Source organism: Muscardinus avellanarius (genome assembly GCF_963383645.1).
Source record: "Muscardinus avellanarius genome assembly, chromosome: 4".
Taxonomy (NCBI): Eukaryota; Metazoa; Chordata; class Mammalia; order Rodentia; family Gliridae; genus Muscardinus; species Muscardinus avellanarius.
This window is the reverse complement of record NC_137789.1, coordinates 103,366,245-103,388,819: the sequence shown is the minus strand read 5'-3', so window position 1 is coordinate 103,388,819 and position 22,575 is coordinate 103,366,245. Positions and strand designations below refer to the sequence as shown.

General features: G+C 42.1%; 1 protein-coding gene across 2 annotated transcripts in view; it reads left to right on the top strand.

Moving 5' to 3' along the window:
* Positions 1-22,575, top strand: part of VSTM4 (V-set and transmembrane domain containing 4) — a gene marked incomplete at both ends in the record, with an annotated part of 98,392 nt that overhangs the window by 51,402 nt on the left and 24,415 nt on the right. The window contains 2 exons of one of the 2 annotated variants that reach the window (XM_080694670.1): positions 14,720-14,826; positions 16,635-16,696. In XM_080694670.1, the coding sequence (XP_080550796.1) occupies positions 14,720-14,826; positions 16,635-16,696 (169 nt within the window). Of the gene's footprint in view, positions 1-14,719; positions 14,827-16,634; positions 16,714-22,575 lie in introns of both variants that reach the window. The other variant, XM_080694669.1, reaches the window with a different exon arrangement.

Here is a 22,575-nt window from a genome sequence, read left to right as displayed (position 1 = left end):
GAGAAGCATCTGTGCCCCCCCCCCCAACAGAAGAAAGTGATGCTGACCCACTTTTTTGTACTCCAACCTAGAGGCAGAAGGTTCATTCCTTCCCCAGGTCTAATGGGAGTTTCTCTGACAATCTCAGCCGAACCCTATACCCCAGAAAAGTGAGCTGGGAGCTCCTCTCGTGATAAGCACCAGGGGAAGGGTCTCCTTCCCCACCAGGTCTGAGATTGCCCTCCCCAGATGATCCCAGGGTTGAAGGGAAGAACCAGAAAGAGACATCCAGGCACAGTAAGTGCCCTGGTTTGGAAGCTGCTTCATCTCCATGGGCCTGAGTCTTCCTTTGTCCATCAAGAGACATCTAGCTCCCCAACAGGAAAAGTCCTTCCGTTGTATCAGGCAGTGCCAAATAATTCAGACAAACTAAAAGAATACTAGAAAGGCTTTGAAAAGAAAAAGAATTTCTTGTAACCAAAGCCCACAGAAGTGGGCCAGAATTGTGTCATAAACCTAAACAGGTGACTGCCTACAAAAATAAAAGATTTAAGTCAGTTATGATGGCACATGTCTGTAATCCTAGTACTTGGGAGGCTGGGACAGGAAGATCACAGGTTCAAGGCCAGCTTCAACAACTTAACAAGACCCTCAGCAAATTAGTGAGACTCTATTTCAAAATAAAACAAAAAATTTTAACAGGCTGGGGTAGTACCTGGGAGGTAGCATGTAAGCCACTGAATTTGAGAATATACTTGTAAATCAGATATCTCTTATGGAACTTGTTTCCAAAATAAATATTGAAATATCATAATTGAAAATGGGCAAAAAGAATTGAGTATATATTTCTCTAAAGAAGATAAGCAAATGGCTAATAAATACATGAAATAATGTTCAATAACCTTAGGCATTAGGGACATGCAAATTAAAATTACAATGTGATACCACACATACTGAGGAGGACAGGGTTATAATCTAAAAAGACCATGCCAAGTGCTGGCAAGGAGATGGAGAAACTGGATCCTGTACATTGCTGGTGGGATTGTGGAAAGCAGCTACTTTCGAAAATAGTTTGGTCGTTTCCCAAGATGTAAACTTTTCCATATGACCCAATAATTCCATTGTAGGAGTTCATCCAAGCCAAATGAAAGCATATTCCCACACAAAGAACTGTATGTGTTTGTCCAGAGCTGTTTTACTCACAATAGCCAGAAACAGGAGACAATCTCAATAGGTCTGTCGACTAGTGATTTAGTAAACAAAATTTAGTGCATCCATCCAACAGAATACTGCTTGGGAATGAAGTATAATGGATATAACTCGCCTCAGAAACGCTGCTAAGTGAAAAGAACGAGCCCCAAAGCATTATATGCTGTATGATGTTATGTTAACAAAAATGTCCAGAAAAAGGAAATTTATAAAGACAGGAAGTCTGTTAGAAAATACCTGAAAACATCAGCCTTAAGGGAGGAGAGCTTTATTTTGACTCATGGTTTCTGAGGTTTCATGGCCTGAGATTTCAGGCCATGGTCAGTTATCTGTGTTGCTTTGGGGCCTGTGGTAAGGCAGAGAGAGCATTATGGTGGGGAGCCCACGGCGGGACAAAGCTGCTTGCCTCCTTGCCTCCTGGTTGCCAGGAAGCAAAGAGAGAAGAGAAAGAGAGAGAGGGTGGAGTCCCAACATTCCCTTCAGGCCCCAAGGACTTCACTTTCACTAACCTTTGTCAGGTTTCACCTCCTCCCAGTAGCACCACAGGATGATGATCAAACCTTGAGCGTGGCTTTTGGGAGATGCTGAAGATCCATACCATCACATGGGGGTCAGGGGTGGTCAGAGTCCTGCTCAAATGCCTCTGTTTCTCTGCCAGCCTGTGCTGGGTGCTGCCCGTGCGGAAGCTGGGTGGTGGAGTTGCAGCTTTCCCCAGGGGCATGCCTCCTGTTGGGCCAGATTTACCTCTAGAAACCCTGCCTTTACTTGCAACTGAGGGTGTGTTGGACCAGGCCTTGGCCCCACTGTCCTGAGAATTCATCTTCCTGGTTGGACCTCATGCCTGCTGATGTAGTGCAGCCTGATCCCCTGCCAGGGTCTCCAGGTGTGAACTGGTCAGTTCTTGCTTTTTTTTTTCTGGTGGTACTGGGAGTGGAACCTAGAGGCTTTCTACCTCCAGGCTATACTCCCAGACCTATTTTCTATTTTATTTGGAAACAGGGTCTCACTAAGTTGCTGAGAGCCTCACTATGTAGCTGAGCTGGCTTCGAACCTGTGAGATACTCCTGTCTCAGCCTCCCAAATGCGGGGATTACAAGCGTGCGCCACCACGCCCGGCCAGTTCTTGTTTCTGCATCTGGCTTTGGCCCAGGCAGCTCCTCCTGTCCCCAGCTGGCCAGGGGCCCTGGGTCCTGAAGCCCTCATCTGTTGGCCTACCTAGCACTGATGCAGCAGGAAGCTGGGTCTCAGGGATCTTGAGCTCTGATGAGGATCTGTGTCCTTTCCTGTCCTATGACCACTTCATCTAAGGGGTGATGGGCAGAAAGCGCAGGACCAGGGCAAAATGGCAGAAATGGAAACCTTCAGGCAGGGGAGGGACCATCAGGAAGAGGCCACATGCTGGCACTGAAGAGGCTGTGGTCACAGAAAGAAGGGCCTTGCCAAGTGACCTGGAGGCAGGACCTGGAGACTAGGAAGCCCGTGGCTTAGCCATTCCAGGAGCAGGGAAGGGAATCACTGCCATCATCATCAGTCTACTGTCCCTGAGGTCAGAGGCTGCCATGTTCTGGGAAGGGGTGGTCTTGACCTCAGGGCTGGGAAGGTGTTTCTTTCTCCTGGCCCAGTGCTCTGAGGAGGCAGACGTTTGGGAGCAGAGTGAACATTGCAGGGTTCTGCAGGATTTAAAGCATGTCCTCACTGGGGTGCGCAGCCCTGACAGCAGTTCTGTCTAAGCATGATAATGTCCCCAAAGCCCTAGAAGATCAGATGGAACCCACCAATTGCACAGAACTGCGACACTCCTGCCTGCAGGTCGAGTTTAAGAAAGTTGTTATAAGGATTCATGGGCACACAGGAAAGGCAATTTCCAGCCGGGGGTCTCCTGGATTTGAGGCAATGAAGTGCTCGCAAGTGAGACACCAGTAGACACCATGCTGTCTGAGCCACCAGCGCCAAGGCTGAGCCACCTGACTTTCTTCTTGTCTTCTGTGTACTCTCTTTCTGTGGATAAAGAGGGCTCTGCTCCCTGTTTGTGAGTTTAATTTAAAGTACTTTCAGTCATCTCTGAAGCACCGGAGATTTTTAAACACCGCATGCTAATGGAGGTATGGATTTTAACTAATAAATGACTTGTCTGGGATCTCAGAAGAAGACAGAAATATGATTTCAAAGAACCTAAAGATGTGCACTCTGAACTTAGAGATGTGTTTTTTACGATGCTGAATAGGCTGCACGGCACTGATTCTTTCTGAGGAAGTCAGTCTGACATGAAAATTGAGGTTCAGGGTCCAGGCTGCCTCATTCAGCTCTAAGCTGTCACTGACAGTATCCTTGGCTAGTTTCTCAACCTCTTTGAAAAAATGGGACAATAACGGACCTGGCACATAGTGCTGTTTGGAGGGCTGAATGAGTCAGTGCGTGCCTAGTGCTTCCAACATACTTGGTGAGGAGTGTGTGCTATGCAAATGGTTCTGTTATATTCAGGCTGTAGCTGTTGAGTACGGCCTCACACCCTGCACATTCAACAGGTTACAAGACCATAGAACAAGGGTGACATAACAGAGCCTGAGCCCTGACGTCTCTGTGGCCTTCTTCCTCCCAGTCCCTGTGGTGCGCTTGTGTCCCAGGACGGCCGAACGCCTTGTGGGGATTTCTTTGTGATCCTCACAATTTGTACTGCAAGGTACAAATTAGTCTCTGCAGACCGAGAACATGACTAAAATTGCCAACCATTAGATCAGTGGAGCTTTCTATCATTTATGAAACTTCCTTTCAGGCCATCAAAAGCCAGCTAGGATGTCCTTACCCAGGAAGCAACTTGGCAGGCTCAGCGATGGGGAACTCAGGGCGGGTCAGTCCAGAGGGGACAGAGCTGAGGTATGGCTTCCACTCCCTGTCCTTCTCTGGGCAGCTCTGACTCCAGGTGGCCATTTGTCCTCAGGCCAGACCAGCCCTCCTGGGGAAGGGAAAGGAGCCAGGAGGGACAGGTCCATGCACACCCACCCGTGGCGTATGTATAATCTTCTCCTTCAACCCAGCAAACACAGCTCTGATCTCCCCAATCTCGGATCAGCTTCCAAGCACTACAGCTGGAGTAAGACTGCCAAGCTTGTGGGGTTGTTATTTCCACCCAAGCAGGCAGCCTTATCCCTGGGGCATTGGTGACCTCTCCCTGCCACCTTCATTATGACCCAAGACCAAGATCCTGAATGGCACTCCTTCATATGAATGAAACGTGTCCTGCTCTTCCCATTTAGAGTTCAGAGTTCTAAGGTCAAGTAGAAATGCCAGCCTGGCCAAGCCCATGCTCCAGAATTCCCAAGGCTGGCAGAGACTGCAGAGGAAGAACTTTTCCCTTACAGCTGAAGAATTGTCTCAGAAGCAGCTCTAACAGTGAACTTTTTGGGTGGTATGGTCTGCCTACAATGTATGCCATGGGGATGCTGTGGACCCAGAGCCACCTTGGCAACCACCCCACAAAGGAACAGCTTTTATTCTGATATTACACAGAATATGTGCACCAAAAGGTCACAACACAGAGCAGCAAAATGCTCCATGACACCCAAGGGTCTGGTGGCTCTTTTTAGGTGTGCTGGTTCTGGCTTAGTATCTAGGGAACACTACCTCCCTCATTCTGCATTCAGACACTAAGAGAGCAGATTCTTAGTAACAGTGATGGCAATGGCACTGGTGGGATAATGATTGGTGTCATCTATTAAGTGCTTGCCACAGAACAGATGCTTCTATATGAGTTACTCATTTAATAATAAAAGTTTCAAGAGGGTCATTGTGATGGGGTGAGGTCATTCACCCATCTTGAAAATGAAGTTATGCAACTTCTTAGCAGCTCCTGGCATAGGATAATGTTTGCTTTGGGTAGTTTTAAGTGACAGGTCTTGAAGCAAGTATAGAAAGCCTAGGGTGAGATTTTCAACATCAGGAAACTTGCACGCTGTACCCAAGTTCTTGTGTTTTTTTTTTTTTTTTTTTGATGGTACTAGGGTTGGAACCCTTCTACCTCTGGGCTACACTCCCAGACCTATTTTTTATATTTTATTTGGAAACAGGGTCTCTTAATCCAGCGAGGCTGACCCCCAAGTTCTTGTTCTTTATCAGTGGGAGCTGACTTTGGGAAGGAAGTGGTTATTAATATTATTTACCATCATTTTTTAAACAAAAGCAAATTACTACTATAGCTTTAGGGATAGACAACAATCTTTCCAGATTCCACATTTAATGATTGCAATTTTAACTGGAGTTAGATGGAATCACAGTGTAGTTTGGATTTGCATTTCTCTAATTGCTAATGTTCACTAATGGTGAACATTTTTTTATGTATCTATTGACCAATTATATTTTTCTTTTGAGAAGTGGCTATTTAGTTCAGTTGCCCATTTTTTGTTTGGGTTATTTATTTATTTATTTATTTGATTTTTATTTTTGGTGGTACTGGGGTTCCTGGAAGCCCTTCTACCTCTGGACCTAGTTTTTATATTTTTATTTGGAAACGGTCTCTTAAGTCAGTGCAGTTGGCTTCAAACCTGCGTGATCCTCCTGTCTCTGCCTCCCAAGCACGGGGATTACAAGCGTGCGCCACCACACCCAGCTGGGTATTTATTTATTTATTAATTAGTGTTAAGTGTTTGGAGTTCTTTATATATTCTAGATATTAGTCCTCTCTTTCAGATGAAGTAGCTGTCAAAAATTTTCTCCCATTCTGTAGGCTGTCTTTAGACTCTTCATTGCTTCTTTTGCTGTGCAGAAGCTTTTCAATTTGATGTCATATGATTTATTGATTCTAAGTTTTATTTCTCATCAAGAATACAAACAATAACAAATGGTGGTGATGATTTTGTGAAACAGGAACTCTTATATACCGTTGGTGGAATTATAAATCAGTATAACCACTATGAAGATCAGTTTGGAGACTAAAAAATGTGGGAATGAAACAATCATATGACCCAGATATACCACTACTCGGTATCTTTCCACTGGAATTGAAGTCAGAATCCTTTAGTGATACATGTATATCTAAGTTTATAGCAGCACAGTTCACAATAGCCAAAGTATGGAGCAAACACAGGTATCTGTCAACAGATGACTGAATAAAGAAAATATGGTATATACAAACAATGGAATTCTACTCAGCTATAAAGAAGAAAAAAAGAACTATGTTATTTGCAAGAAAGTGGATAGAACCAGAAAATGCTCTGCTAAAAGAGATTAGCTAGTCTCAAAGGAACAATGATTATATGTTTTTTCTTAGATGTGTGAACTAGAGAAAAAAAATAGGAAACATAAGGGACTTTAAATAATGTGAGGAAAGACCTGTAGAGTAGTGAAAGTAAATGAGGGAAGAGAGTTATGGAGGGGAAGAACGAGATTGAAGAAAGAAATGGTTAAAATAATACTATGGCAATATATAAAATTATAACAACCAATTTCACTAACACCTGTGGGTATGGAGGGGGAGGAGTGGAGTAGGGTATGGAGGGAAACACACCATAGAATCTCACTGTGATGTATAATTGTGAATACACTAATAAAATCATCTACTTAGAAGATTCCACATTTAATGTTGTTGGGTGTAGCGTTATAAGGAGTCAAGTGTCTTGCATGAAATCTTGCAAAAGGGTCAATAGAGCTGCTTGGAAAGGAATGGATGAATCTTTCTCGTGATTTAGGTCAGGTGTTCTTCTGGTCAGAACCAAGAAATATAAGCAGGAAGAAAGGAAGCGTGGGGAAATTTCTGGAGTTGAATGAACAATTGAAGCCTCACCTTTCAAAGACATTGTGGTGCAAGAAGAGCTCTGCAGGCCAGGAAGGAAGGGTGTCAGCAGGACCAGAGCCAGCGTGGCCTCCTTAGCCCCGCTCAGGAAGGGCTTACTGGGTGAGGGTCTTTGTTCCTAGCTTGCCCCATTCAGACACACCAGATCCCTTTGGAGTAAATGGACAGCTTTGTGTACAGGGCTGAGAAGCACCTACATGATCCACAAATATTGCGATTCAGCAGAACTCAAGGGAGTATTTGGATTCATTACTTGTATGTTCCAGGCACAAAGATGGCGATGAAACAAAGAGAACACTTGGCATCCGAGTGCTTATGGGATAAGAGCCCCTTGGCTTGCGTGTTTAACTGCATCTTAACCTATCCCAGAGACAAGACTGTATGGGAATGGCTGTTTGATTGCCAAGGGACCTCAGAGAGCCTCACACTGTGTTTCAACCAGAATGTGCTTTGAATTCACAATTAAGAAAGCAGGTGTGCTGGGTGTGTGCATTTTAGGTGTGTTAAAATTAGGTTCTTTGGTTGATTCAGCTCAGTCTATTGTGTTTTATTCCCACCTTTCATTCTCTACTTCCAGATACTCCTAGCTCTAGAGAGGAAAGACATAGAATTTCCATGTGGCTAGCCCACCACACTCAACATCATGGTGGCTGACATCACGAAACCCCAAATAGTTTCCAGACACAGGCTCCCCTCCTTCTCTGCCCACTCTTGGGCCAGAATGGTCCTTGGTCTTTGGAAACAGACAAAGCTCTGCCCCTGAAACCCCAGCACTTGGGTTGGCCCTTTTTTTTCCCACCAAAGAGAGTGCTTGAGCAGTTGTTTTATGCCTGAATTTAAAAACAAGCTTAAATTGCCAGTTGTTGATCTCGCCTCCGGTACTTTCTCTTTAAGGAGCTAGTGTGAGCCCTGAGCAGGCATTGTGAATCTGGTTCAGCTGACTCTTCCTGTCCCAGTTTTCTGGCTCTCTGTTGTCTGGACTGTGCTCAAGGTCTTTGCTTCAGGGCCAGTGAGGCAGGCTGCTCTGAAACAAATCCCACATTCTAGCTGGTGCCCTTTGGAAAAGGCCTGGACTTCTGTGAGGACCAGTTTTCTCATCTGAGAGGGCAGCCTATGATGTGTGTTCAACCCTTTGCACAGCAGCTTGCACTAGACACAAATATAGCTATTACTACTTTTAACTTTGATGTCTATAAAAAGTGGTAACTCCAGATTTATTCAGTATCTTGCAAAATCAAGGTCATCTGCTGTTTTAGTCACCTTTTTGTTGAATGGATGAAGATACCTGTCATGGACAATTTAAAGAAAAAAAGATTTATTTTGGCTGATGGTTTCAGAGGTCAGTCCATGGCAGGCTGGCTCTATTGCTTCAATTGGGGGGCATTTTAGGTCCAAACCATGATGCCTGCTTTGCCTGGTACCCTGGGGTAGCAGTCTATTGCTCAAGGCTATAGCCTGGTTACCTCATTGAGATGAGGCAGAACATCAGGGCATGGTAGAGAAAAGCTGCTTAGCTCATGGATGGCAGCTGGGAAGGAAAGAGGAAGGAAGGAAGGAAGGAAGGAAGGAAGGAAGGAAGGAAGGAAGGAAGGAAGGAAGGAAAGGGAAAGGAAGGGGAGAGTATGGGAGGTGAGGGGAGAGGAGAGGAGAGGAAAAGAGAGGAGCCAAGCAAAATATATATCTTTTCTGGTTATACCCCCAGTGACTGACTTCCTCTGACTAGTCCCCACCTCCTGCAGTTTCCACCACTTCCCAATAGTGCTATCAAATTATTGATCCATCAGTGAATTAACTCAGTGATGAGGTCAGAATTGTCATGATTCAATTTCTTTCTGAAAACTCCACTTCTACACTTTGTGTACTGGGAATTAAACCTTCAACACATGAGGCTTTGGGGGACATTTCAGATCCAAATTATGACACCCACTTTGCCCGATATGCTGCGGCAGCAGTCCATTGCTCAGGGCTGCAGCCTGGCTGCCTCGTTGGCTGCCTGGCCTACCTTGCCTTGGTATGTGTTTGGCACCACTATATGTGGGGGGGGGCATCTTTCGGGGGAGGCATGCTTTGCTACTCTAGGCAGAGAATTTTCTGATTGAGGTTCCAGTTGAGACATGCAGCCCTTTCCCCAGAGTTGACACAGGGGCAGCATGGAATACCCAGGTGGCAAGATAATACTACCAGGGTTGCATGGGAAAATATCCACATGCTAGATACTAGAGTCAATTGCAATTTAGCCATTTTTATGCCCCATCTTATTCAGGCCATGCTATCTCATTGGACTCTTACAACTTTGTGGATAATTAGCAAGTACTTGTTGCCATTTTACAGATTGGCGTATGGAGATGCTGGGAAATACATGACTTACCAGGGGTCACCTCTCCAGTTAAAGTGGAATCAACTTGGGTACAGGTTCTCTGCCTCTTGTTCAGTCTGTTCACTAAATCCAGCCACCACAGATCACAGTGCCTGTGGGGTGGAGACTCCTGGGATCTGGCCAGGCAGAAACTGTGGACATCTTACAACATGGCCCCACACGTGCCGCCCTCCTTCATTGCCCTTGTTGGAGCCAGCAAGCCAGCCCTGTTCAACAATAAGTTCCCACAAATAGAACTTCTCTCTAGTTGCACAGTCTCTAATTTAGAGGGAGTTTCCGGCCCTGTTTTCCATCTTTTTTTTTTCTTTTTTTTCCTTTTTTTTTTTTGTTTGTCTGGCACCAGAGAGCAAGTCTCTCTCTGTTGTGTCAGAGACAAAATATGGCCCTGTTCCAATCCAAGATGTGGGATACTTTTCTTGTGAATTAATTACAAGATAGTCTTTTTTAGTCAAAAAGTCCTACTAGCCCTGCTGGCTCAGTGGGAGAAACAAGAGTCTGAGGAGGAAATGCCCTGTGTCACTGTAATGCCTCATTGCCTGCATGAGGTTGCCTGTTGAACTATGAATTAGAACTAAATTTAGTTTAGTGCAGTCTTGCTGTTTTGAGGGAAAATGGTGATGGCGAAGTAAGTCTTTCTCAGCTTACTGAAAGCTCTGAGTATGAGGGTCCAAGTTTATGTCAGTGCTGTTCTGGCAGCCTATTTGATATGAAAGAGTTAGAGAATTAAATCCAAGAAAAAAGAGGAAGAAACAAGAGTAGTATTTGACTCTGCAGGGTGTGAAGTACAGTTGGGAATTCTATCTAAGCTCAGAGGCAAGAGAAGAGAGGAAAGTACCAAAAGATTTCCACCAAAACAAAGAAAAAATGTGCATGTAGTAAAAAGCCAGAATTCAAATAGAATTGGAGGAAGTATTTGCAATTAATATGTCAGGCTGATGTAAAAGGAATATGCAAATCTCTAAGAAAACCCAAAGATCCTAAGTAAATAATAGCAGATACATAAGAAATGAGGAAATTTGGAAAATGCTCATTCTCACAAGCAATTGGAGAAATGCAAGTAAAAAGGGGTTCATGGTTTTTATTCATTAATGAGTAATTTTTTAAAATAGCAGACTTGGTTTTAAAGAGCATGACATCATAGGTGTTTCAGTCTGCTTTTCTGTGGCTGTGACTAAAATACCTGACAGGAACAACACAGAGGAAAAAAGTTTATTTGTCTCACAGTTTCAGAGTACAGTCCACAGTTGGCAGATTCCAAGGCAGACATCGTGGCAGAGAACAGCAGCTCATCTCATGGCCAAGAAAGCAGAGTATGGCAAGAAGTGATCAGAGACAGATAAAGTCTACAAGGACACATCCCTTTGACCCTTCTTTGAAGAGCCACACCCCACCTGCCTAAATTACTACCCAGTGAATCCATTTAAATTACTTTCTGTGGATTCATGTACTGATGAGACTAGATTCCTGATTCAAATACTTCACCTCTAGACATTTTTGCATTGCCAATCTGTGAGTTCAGTATTTAAACCATAAAATGGTACTCTCATTCATTGGCTCATTGTAGAGCTATAAACTAGTACTAACTTGTTGGATTAATTAATTAATTTGGTAGTTCTCTTTGACATGATAATTCCAACTTGAGTCTAACTTTAAAAAGTCTAGGAATGGAAAATCATTATACACAAATATATCATTATTATTATATTTACATATAATAACACTGCTAAGCTGGGCATGGTGTCACACGCTTGTAATCACCGCGCTTGGGAGGTAGAGACAGGAGGTTCCAAGCCAGCCGCGCTGGCTTAAGAGACCCTATTTCTAATATAAAAAAAAAGTATAAAATAGGTCTGGGAGTGTAGCCTTGAGGTAGTAAGTGTTTCCAGGAACCCCAGTACCACCAAATAATAATAATAATAATAATAATAATAATAATAATACTGCTAAAATATACAAATATACATGTATATCAAATTGGAAAGCACACAAGATGTTTAGATGTTAGAGAAAGGCTTAATCAACTTTCTCACTGGAATACTGTGAGAATTTAATAATATAATTAAATAAAAATAAAGGTACTAAACTATATTAGAGTATGATTTTAAAAACCAATGTGCCAGGCATGGTGGCGCACACTTGTAATCCCCGCACTTCGGAGGTGGAGACAGGAGGATCACGCAGGTTCCAAGCCAGCCGCGCTGGTTTAAGAGATCCTGTTTCTATTGGCGGGCGTGGTGGCACATGCTTGTAATTCCTGCGCTTGGGAGGCAAAGACAGGAGGATCAATCTACCTCTGAGCTACACCCCCAACCCTTCTTTATTTTTGATTTGAAACCTTGCTAGGTAATGAGAATCTCACTATTTGCTGAGGCTGTCCTCAAAACTGAGATCCTTCTGTCTCAGTCTCCCAATTACCTACCAGGATTACAAGTGTGCACCACCACGCTCAGCTTAAAATCTGTTTAAAAAACAAAAACAAAAACAAGTAAGAGATGCTGGGCATGGTGACTCTTGTAATCCCCGCGCTTGGGAGGCAGACACAGGAGGATCGCGCTGGTTCAAAGCCAGCTTCATTGGCTTAAGAGACCCTGTTTAAAAAATATATATATGTGTGTGTGTGTGTGTGTGTGTGTAGCCAGGAGGTAGAAGGGCTTCCAGGAGCCCCAGTACCACCAGACAGAGAGAGAGAGAGAGAGAAAGAGAGGGAGAGGAAGAGGGAGAGGGAGAGAAGTTGTGGAAATATTTAGAGCTTGTGTTTTGGATATAACGGGCTTGTTTCTTTTCATCTTCATGACTGTAATTACCATTTTCAAACATGAATCTCCACTGCTTTATGTTGGAAAGGAAAAAAATAAACATTCTAAGAGTTTAAAAAGCTGCAGAACCAAGTTGTACATGTGTTTGTATATTTAAGCAATTCTGAGTATTTCTAATCCCTCATTTGCTATTAGTGGTCAGAGTTTTGTAAACGCACATTCTTTTTAGCTATTTGTGAATTTGCAGGATTGGCCTTGTACGCTGAGCTGACGTTCTGACCAGTTAGCATTTCTGTTCCCAATGAAAATAAGCTGTCCTTGGGGAATCTCAGTGGGAACCACATTCTTGGAGTTTCTCCCACAGCGTGATTGACTTTTTGTTTATTTTTAAATAACTAGGACTATTGTTAGAATAGCCTACCTCTTATAAAGTATAGGTATATGTTTATTTGTATTTAATCCTAAACGTATCCAGTAATAATTTTCTCTGTTTCATTTCCCATCTCTTCAGTTCTTCAGTACCTTCTTTCTTGGAAACTACTATATTTTTATTTCCTCGTGACTATTTCTAAAGTTTTGTATACATACACAAGTAAATACTAATATATATTATTTTGTATAAAAAGTGGAACACTTTACAGTGTCCAACACCGAACTTTTTCACTAAACGACAGATCTTTCCTCATCAGGCTATAGATGGCTTCTTCATGCCTCTTTCCAGCCAGAGAAAACTCCATGAATGGATAATTATAACTCACTCAACCAGTCCCCAGCTGACGGATGCTTGGGCTGCTTCTCATTTATTGCTAGTCAGACAGTGCTGGAATATATCATCTTATACCTGCACCACTGTGTATATGTGAAGGATATGTATACTATGCATTTCCAGAAGTGAGGCTTGCAGGTTGAAGAGTCGAAGCCTCTGTCATTTTGGTAGAGGTTGCCATATCATTTCTCGTCAGGAAAGGTGTGCTCTTACTCCAGCCCCACACTCTTGTCAAAACAGCGTTTTGCCTTGGGTGTGTGTATAAATATATATATATGTCTATATTCTTTTCTTGGTGCACCCTAATTATACATCATAGTGAGATTCAAAGTGATGCGAGCACACATGCACACAGCACTGGGTGTGTTTCCCTTCATACCCCCAGGACTCCCCCCACCATCCATACATGTTCCTGAGGTTGGTGATGAGATTGGTAGTGATACCTTCATATATGCATATAGCATTATTTGAACTGTTTTATTAATCATTTTTGCTTTTTTCCCTCCCTACCTCTCTCTTCCAGTCCCCTCCCATTATTCATTTATCTAAGGTCCTTTTTGTTTCCTAGTTTCTCTCTAGCTTCCACATATAAGAAAAACATAAAACCCTTCATTTCTGAGACTAGTTGACCTACCTCAGCATATCATTCTCCTCTAGTTCCATCCACTTTACTGCAAATTACATCATTTTGTTTTTCTGCGATTACAACTCAATGGAATTTTACTTTGCCTCAGGTTTGGTTGTTGCCATTCTGATATGGAGGAAAAAAATCCTCTTTTAGAAGGGAATGTAAAGTTTCCACAAGTAAGTGAGCTTTTTCTTTTGGGTGAAAACTGCCCGTTTACTGCCTTTGCTCATTTTGATGACTGGGCAGGTGATCACATTGTTTTATGTGTTGAGGGATAGCGTCTTTTGGTATAACCATACCTCGCTAACTGGAATGTGTACCTGAGGGCGGGGTTTCTAAAAGAGGCTTTCCCTGGGCTGCTGGAGCCAATAGGAAACTTCTGGAACAAGACTGATGAACATTCAAGGAAGTTGTGGTGTCCAGGTAACCCACAGAGCCAGGAACAGGTTTAGCTTCCAGGTTTGCTGCTCACCAACATGTCTCTCAGGATGGTCATTTAGCATTGGCAAGTCTTGGCTGTCTTCTCTTGTAATAGAGGGCATGCCATCCCTGTCACAGTGGCTACCATGGATAACACCTAGAAAGAAACTGGTACTGGAACACTGACACAAGGTCAGCTCGCAGGAAGCACAGCGCCTCTCATGCTGAACACAGCATGGACTAAAGGCAGTCATATAGCAAGAGTCATGGAGGCCCAGAGACTTCCAGGTGCAGCTCCCCAGGATCCTTTTCTAGTTGCCTAGGAGGCACTGTGCTTTGGGGTCAGGAACCACAAAGACATGGGCAAAGAATCTGAGTTTTAGGAGAGCCCAAGACAAAGTTTCTGGTGACATCTTTACTATCCTACTGGTATATTGCCAGGCCAGACTGTGTAACCCATCAGGCCAGGTGTAAAGCATCAATGCGTACATCCCTAAATCATGTGGACAAGCTGGTCCTGAGTCCCTCCAGGGGATCCTGAACTTTAAACATTACATTGTAAATTACAAACCGGCTCAGCTCATCCTTATCTCAGCCAGGGGTCAGTACCAGGCTTCCAGACACCCCAAGAAATGAGCATGGAGTAATTCCTGTCCAGCTCTAAGGTGACCCTTCCATACAATACTGCACAGGGCAGCATGGAAAATGAAAAATAACTAGAAACTATCAGTTTCTTTTCCTTTCCGCTTTGCAACAACAGACCAGAGTTTGGCTTTATCAGGGCCTTTTTCTTCTGCAGCTCAGGGGAGATTGTCACCAGCATGACAAGTTTGGCCCCACTACAGCCCAAGAAGGGCAAGAGGCGGAAGGAGAAGACAGATGTTCCTCCTGCAGTCCCTGCTAAAGGTAGGAGACTGGCCTTCGGTTGCCTATGTGGAAATCACCTTGATGGATCCAGGATGGACCTGGGATTCAATGTGGGATCAGGACAGGGTAAAAGACTGATGAAGGACACGGGGTTCAGCAGTATTGAGGTTCTGGTCATAACTGGTGCTGGACTGGCTCATCCCAGAAATAGGGATAAGGGTGGTGCTCGGAGCCCAACATAGGTTCACAGGGTGGAAATTCGACATGCACAGAGGAGCCAATAGTGTATTTCACTTTGAACTTTTAAAATGCTTGACACATGGCAGGTGGGGGCAAAGTGGTGTTAGCCCTTCTTCAATCCATTCCAGAGAAAGAAGGGGCTCTGGATTTCTAAAGAGGTCAAACGGGTATGTGGTGTCTTAAGAAGAGGGGTATCCTGTGATTTCACTTCTGATTTAAAACAACACGAATGAGGAAGGTGGGTGCATCTTGGGGGGAAAAAACTGAATAAGACTTAGGAAAGCCGAGATAGGCTATTGAGGGTTCCTAAATCACTGGCCAATTTAGAGGTTCATAGCTAAACAAATTTGAAAGTTACTTGGGAATACACAGATTTCCCATGCCAACAATTTAGCCACAAGACAAGATGTACTCTAGTCCTCAGAGGATACCATAGGATGTCATCTCCTGAGGCCCTGCAGAGCCCTGTGGTGGGAGCCAGTGATGGTGCAGCTGGAAGGAATGAAAGAAGGACTAGAAGAATGTTCATATTAGGGTGGTCTGAGAAGTACAGTTTAGATCTGGGGAGGGAAGAGAGAAGAGAACCCCTCTCTTTGGGTCAGGGCTCATGTATCTGTATTGTCTCATTCATTCCCAGTTACCTTAACTTACAAAAGATAAACATGCGACTTAGAGAGCTAAGTCATAGAGCTGGGATTTTAATGCTTAGTGTAACTTTCAAATAATCCAAAGACTAGTTACATGATATTGGAGGAAGAGCCTTGGTTTCCTTCTGTTAAGTTGGGATACTAAGAGCCTCCTTGCTACCTTGTAGGACAGTGTGAGGATCAGTCATTGTTATTGGGGTGAGCTGGTAAAATAGAGTTTCCTCGTGGAGGTCCCATCTTCAGCCTTTATCAAGTGTACCTGGTTGTCACTTGCACACTTGACTTCTAAACAGAGGCAGTTATTTGTGCATAATTGTTTTACTGACTTGGCTGAGGGGAGGCAATGGCATGTCCAAAGACTAGGGAGGGTCTCCCCTCCTTTGGTTAGCTCTTTTATCTCTGTGACCAATATACTTGACAAACACAACTTAGAGGAAGAAAGGATTATCCAGGCTCATGGTTTCAGACAGAAGTTCAGTTCATTGATGGCTGGCTGCAAGGGTGACATATATTGGTAACAGAGAGGTAGGGCATGACATAGGAAAGCTGTTCTCAGTTCATGGTGGCCAGAAGCAGAGAGAGGGAGAAGGAGAAGGAGAAGAAGGAGAAGGAGAAGTAGGGGGAGAGGGAGAGGGAGCAAGAGAGGGAGAAGGAGAGAAAAGAGAGAAAGAGAGAGAAAGAAAGAAAGTATTCAGTGACCTTCCTCCTCCACCCATGTCCCACCTCTGAACCCTGCTGCATTGGAGACATGCATTCAACACATGAGTTTTGGGGGGAGACATTCCAAATACAAACTATAACAACTCCCCAATGAGGGGTACTCAGTTCAGAAACTAGAACTCTTCCAGTTGGCCAGAAGGGGTCTGCAAATATGCATAGCACATGTCTGTGATGCGCATACTAGGTGGGCATTATGAAGTCTGGGAGAGTTATTAATCAAAGCCTGACTTTCTTCTGCAGCTCCAATAGCCACCGCATTCCACAAACCAAAGCTGCTGAAACCACAGAGGAAACTCGCCCTGGTGAGTAACTGTATTCTGTGTGGTAATTGTCTCTCAGGCCCTAAATGCACTCCGATGCCAAACAGTACATTTATAGACTCAAAACATGCTGAAAGTTCTTGGTAACTTCCCCCCAAAATGAGTGCATACTCTCTTCCTTTGGTTAGCTTTTGAGTCTACTTTTCAACATGCTCAGTTCCTGGAATGACTTTCTAAAAATCCAATGAAATGATATTTTATTATCAATGCTACTTTTGAAAAAACAAGAGAGCTAGGCGTGGTGGTGCATGCTTGTAATCCCAGCATTTGGGAGGCTGAGACAGGAGGATCATGGTTTGTGGACAGCCTTGGCTACTTAGTGAGGCCCTTGTAACTCAATGAGGCCCTGTTTCAAAATATAAAATAAAAAATAGGGCTGGGGATGTAGCTCAGAAGTAGAATGTCCCTGGATTTCATCCCCACTACTGAAAAAAAAAAGAGAGAGAGAGAAAATTCTTTCTTAGAAATGTTTAAGTTAGAAAGTAGATCTGTTGCATTAATTAATTTACTTGATGAGTCACTCTGGAGATACTGTTTAAGAATTTTCCAGAAAACATTTTAAGTCTTTTTATTTGGGTATAACTTTAGATTTGCAAAATTGTAAAGATAGAGAAAAAGAATCTGTATACTCTTTATCCACCTTCTCTTAATGTTAAATCTTGTGTATCCATGGTATATTTATCCAGAGACAATAAAATTGACATATCACTGTTACTTACACTTCAGACACAGCCAGATTTTAGTAATTTTTCCATGGATGTTCCAATTTAGGATAAAGCATTGTATTTACTTGTCATACTACTTATTTTCCTCTGATCTATGGCAGCTCCTCTTTCTTTTTTTCTCTCATAGTATTGATACATTTTTAGAGTAGTGGCCAGTTAGCTTTTTAGAACATCCCTTAATTTGGATTCCTAGGTTTTCTAATAATTAGAAGTGAGTTTGTGAATTTGGGGGAAAAGAACACAGAGGGGCAGTTCCCTTTTCATTGCATCATGTTGGAGTGATGCTGTCCATACAGAAGCTTTCCCTATCCACAGAGGACCTGTTACAAGATCCTCAATGGGTGTTAGAAACTACAGATAGTACTGAGCCCTATAATTGCTATATTTTCCCACACATATGTACCTGTGATAAAATTCAATTCATAAATGAGGTACAAGAGATTAGCAATAATAACAATACAATAGGATGACCATAGTAAGATACTGTAATAAGAGTTATTTAATCTTATGAAATTTTTCTCTATAATTTTAATATTTTCAGACTAAAGTTGACTCTGGGTAGCTGATATGGGGGAAAACAAAATAAAAAGCAAGGGGGGGAACTACTGTGTGTCCTGTTAGTGGCAATGTCCATCTCAGTCCATGGTTAAGGTCATGTCTGCCAGAATTTTTTCCTGTAAAATCTTTATGTTTTCCTTCCTATACAATACAGTACATATTAGAAACCAATCCATAAGCCCAGTTCTCATACAAGGTGGATAAGAGGAATTATGTTCCACCTCCCAAAGGAAAGAAATTAAGAGTTTGTGGACATAAGAACATATTATTGGGAGACATATGTCAAGGCCATGCATGTATTTTTTTCTTTGAACTTTTCCCACTAATTTTGCTTTCAGAAGTGCATTTTGCCTACAGCAATTTTTACTAAGGCATACTAATGGTGACTTCCCATTCCCCTCAATCCCGCCATATTTATGTTTGGAATTATTCAATAAGGAAGAACTGTTCATTTCCCTCACTTGTTGATTTGGTAATTCCTTGACGTCAATATGAATGCATAGATATTTATTTAATATTTTTTAGTTTTTAATTACATTATTATTGGATTGTTGCTTTTGTTGTTCAGTGTTTGTATATATGTATGAGAAGGACAGGCACAGAGATGGTGGAGAGAGAGATTGTCAAAGTTATGCTAAAATGTGTGTGTACTGCAAAAGGCAGTTATTGATGTTCTGTTGATATATCCCACAGATGGGATATAGCTCAAGGAGACTCCATATATATGCATATATATGTATGTATGTATGTATGTGTATATATGTATGTATATATATGCACATACATATATGCTTTATGTATCTATATATGTAGAAAGATGTAAAGCATATTTTGTATGCCATCATATTTAACTTTTATAATAGGATTCCTTGTTTACCTTCCAATTTTGCATACAAGGGCTCACAAATAATTGGCTTAAGAAAAGTGATGGAATTCCTACGATGACCCCATAGGAAAGAGCAGCATCAACCTTGAAATTAAACAACTTTTTCTAGTGTCCAGTCTGGTGTCTCTACCTTTCTTTTACTAGTTAAACATAAACAAAAGTCAGCCATGCAGTTCTTGATCCAAACGCTGTCCTTAGCAGTTTTTGCTTTGGCCACTTACCAAAAGATTGGATTCAACAGTATTTTCAAAAATGACTCCCGTTTGGATTGCGGGTTTTCTTTCTTTTTTTTTTTAATTTAAAGATAGTATTGTATTTCTTTTTTTTTCTTTTTTTTTTATTGGTGCACTGTATTCATACATCATAGTGGGATACAAACTTTTGTAGACATACATGCACACATCGCCCAGTCAGCCCCCACCCGATCCCCACCCCATTCTCTCCCCATCCCTCCTCCCATGCTTGGCTTAGTGGTTGACATCTAGTATTATAGCAATTTATCCAAAATTAAAAATGATAATCTCACATAACAGTTTCATTTGTCTGATACCAAGCTTTTTATGACTTAAAGATAACATTTCAATATTTCTTTTTACTTTCTTTCTTACCAAAGAATATTTTTTTCTATTTTTTTAGGTGAAACTATCATATATTTATATATTTATTTTTCAGAAAAAAACTCTATCCTAATATGGAATATGGACTCTAGATACCCAAAACGATCTTGAAATAGAACAAAGCTAGAAGATATATATTTTCTGATTTCAAACCATATAAAGCTACAATAATTGAAACAGTGTAGTACTATTCTAAAGGCAGATATATAAACCATTGGAGTTAAATAAAAGCCTAGAGCTAAATTCTTCCCTATATTGTCAAGTTATTTTTGATAAGGTTTCCACGATCATTTGGTGGTAGAAATAATAATATTTTAACTAAATATTGTTGAAACATAATAATTATATGGAAAAGAATAAAGTTGGACCCTTACCTAATCCCATATACAAATATTAACTCAAAATAGATAAAAGACCTAAATATAAATCTTAAGACTATAAACTTTTAGGAGAAAATCTGGGTCATAAAACCTCACAACACTGAAATTGGCAGTGCTTTCTTGGATATGATTTCAATGGCACAGGCAACAGAGGAGTATACAAACTCCCTAAAAAATAAAAAAAATATTGTATATCCAAAGACAAAGTAAACAGAGTTAACAGTTACTAATAGAATGGGATAAAATATTTCCAAATGCTATATCTGAAGGTATATTAATATTCCAACTAGAAATCCTAAAAATTAACAACAATAAAGGCAAACAATACCATTTAGAGATAGGTAAAAGACTAACATAAGTAATGAATCTCCACAGATAACCAATCTTAGTTGTCTGTTGGATGGAAAATCCTGTTTCTCTAGTTCTGGTGTGTGTTACCTATTTCTTCTTTGTAGTTAATCTCTTTGAGTATTTTCTCTAGTGCTGGTTTTGAAGACAAAAATTCCTTCAGTTTCTGTTTGTCATGGAAGCTTCTTATTTCTCCATCTAATTTGATAGAAAGTTTTGCTGGGTAGGAAATTTTTGGCTGGAAGTTGTTTTCTTTCAGAGTTTGGAATATGTTACTCCAAGCCCTTCTGGCTCTCATGACTTGGTTTGGGAAGTCTGGAGTGATTCTAATTGGTTTGCCTCTGAATGTCACTTGGCCGTTTGTTTTTGTTGCCTTTAAGATTCTCTGCTTGGCTTCCACATTGGTCATTTTGACAATTATATGGCGTGGGGATCCTCTTCTCGGATCCTGTCTAAAGGGAGTTCTATAAGTTTCCTGGATCTGTGTATCAACCTCTTGCTCTATGTTTGGAAAATTTTCTGCTATTACTTCCTTGAAGAGATTGTTGATCCCTTTGGTTTCACTTTCTTTTCCCTCCTCTATTCCAATTATTCTTAGGTTAGCTCTCTTAAAATGGGCCCATATTTCTTCAATATCAGATTCCTGCTGTCGGATATTTTTTCCTAGATTAGAAACTATGCGTTCATTTTTGGAATGATCATCTTCTAAGAGTGAGATTCTGTTCTCCATGTGTTCTAATTGGTTGTTTGTGCTTTGAATTGAGGCCTTTACTTCATTAATTGCATCCTTTATCTCTTTTTGGCTCTCTCTGAGTTCTTTTCGAAGCACCTCTATTATTTCTACAGTTATTTTCCTGATTTGATCTTCTAGAAATCTCTGATTTTCTGTTTTATCGGGTTCTGATGTTGTGGGGTTGTGGGCATTCATCGCTCTAGTGTTATTCCTCTTTCCCATGATTTCGGAAGTTTGTGCCTTCTCTGGGTTCTTCCCTTGGGTCACTATGACTTCACTTAAGGTGTTCTGGATCTTGAGTCAATAGTATCTCAGACCCCACTACTCCTTTACTGGGTTGTATCACAGAGTCTCCGACCCAGAGAGTCGATAGAGGCTGCTTTAGGCTGTGGGGGGGTTCCAGGTTGCACGTTCTCCTATGGTGTGATATCTCTGCCACCGCCCCTCCCCGACTGGGTCAAGTCCCAGGGAGTACAGTACTGGGATTTCTCCTCTGTGGCCCACAATTTGACTCACTGTTCTTGAGTTCGCAGATGTAGCTGTACTGGATTCGGTGAATTCTCTGCTGCTGCCGCCGGTGGCAATATGGCGCCGCTGCTACGCCCTCGGCCATGAGGCTGGCGTATTTCTTCCTGGTTTTGATTTCCACTCTGAATCCCTGCAGCGTGTGCTGAGCTCAGCCACTGGGAGCTTTAGATTTTGCCTGCGGCGAGAAATCCCGCCTGGCTGTTCCGCAGCGGCTCACCTCGGCTTGCTGTAGCCATCCGGTGAAGTCGCAGCTGCCGCCGGCAGTATGACGCTGCTGCCGCGTCCTCGGGCGTGAGGCCGGTTATCTCCTCTGTGGCTCTGAGCTCTGTTCTCAGTCTGCTTTCTCTCTGGAGCCTGGTGATTTTTTTGTTTCTCTGGTGATGGTGTTTTCTGGCTATGAAAGGCGCTGATTTTGTGGTAATGGATATTGGTTGTTAGTGGGGCTCTTAAGCCCCACTTTTATCGGTCACCATCTTCCCGGAAGTTCGGATTGCGGGTTTTCTTGGTTGACGTTTTTTGTTTGTATGTTTGGGCCGGCATGCTTGTGTGGATTGGGACTCAACATAGGAAATTCTTAATTTTCACAGGAAGTAGGTCAGGGCAGTTATATGCATTTCAAGAGGGTTACTTGTTTTATGAAAGTACTTTCAGTAACAATTCTTTAATTAAGTACCAAATTATTCTCTGATCACTGAAAATATGAAAAATCTGAAACTTTTATAGAAAATTTTCCAGAAACAAGTCAGTTTGGATCCCATTTTACACCTATAAAAATTCACAATAAGGAAAAGAGCTGACCTCAATAGGACCTCTGTCTGGCTAGCAGTTTAGAGTAAAACATTTCAGGCCTAATGTCTGCAGGGTTTGGCGAATATTAAGATTTATTCTCCCAGGAGACCAGCATCGACTCAGTCATAATTCGGTCAATATTTATTTCTCAGATCAATAAGTCCTGATGGTAGCAGAAACTAAAGTCAATACAACTTGTTGACTCATGAACACTTTAGTAGGTAATTTAGAAAATAATTCGGAGACGCTTGTTTTGGGGAGTGGGGTGGGTTGGACAGTAGCAGACTAAATGTTTAG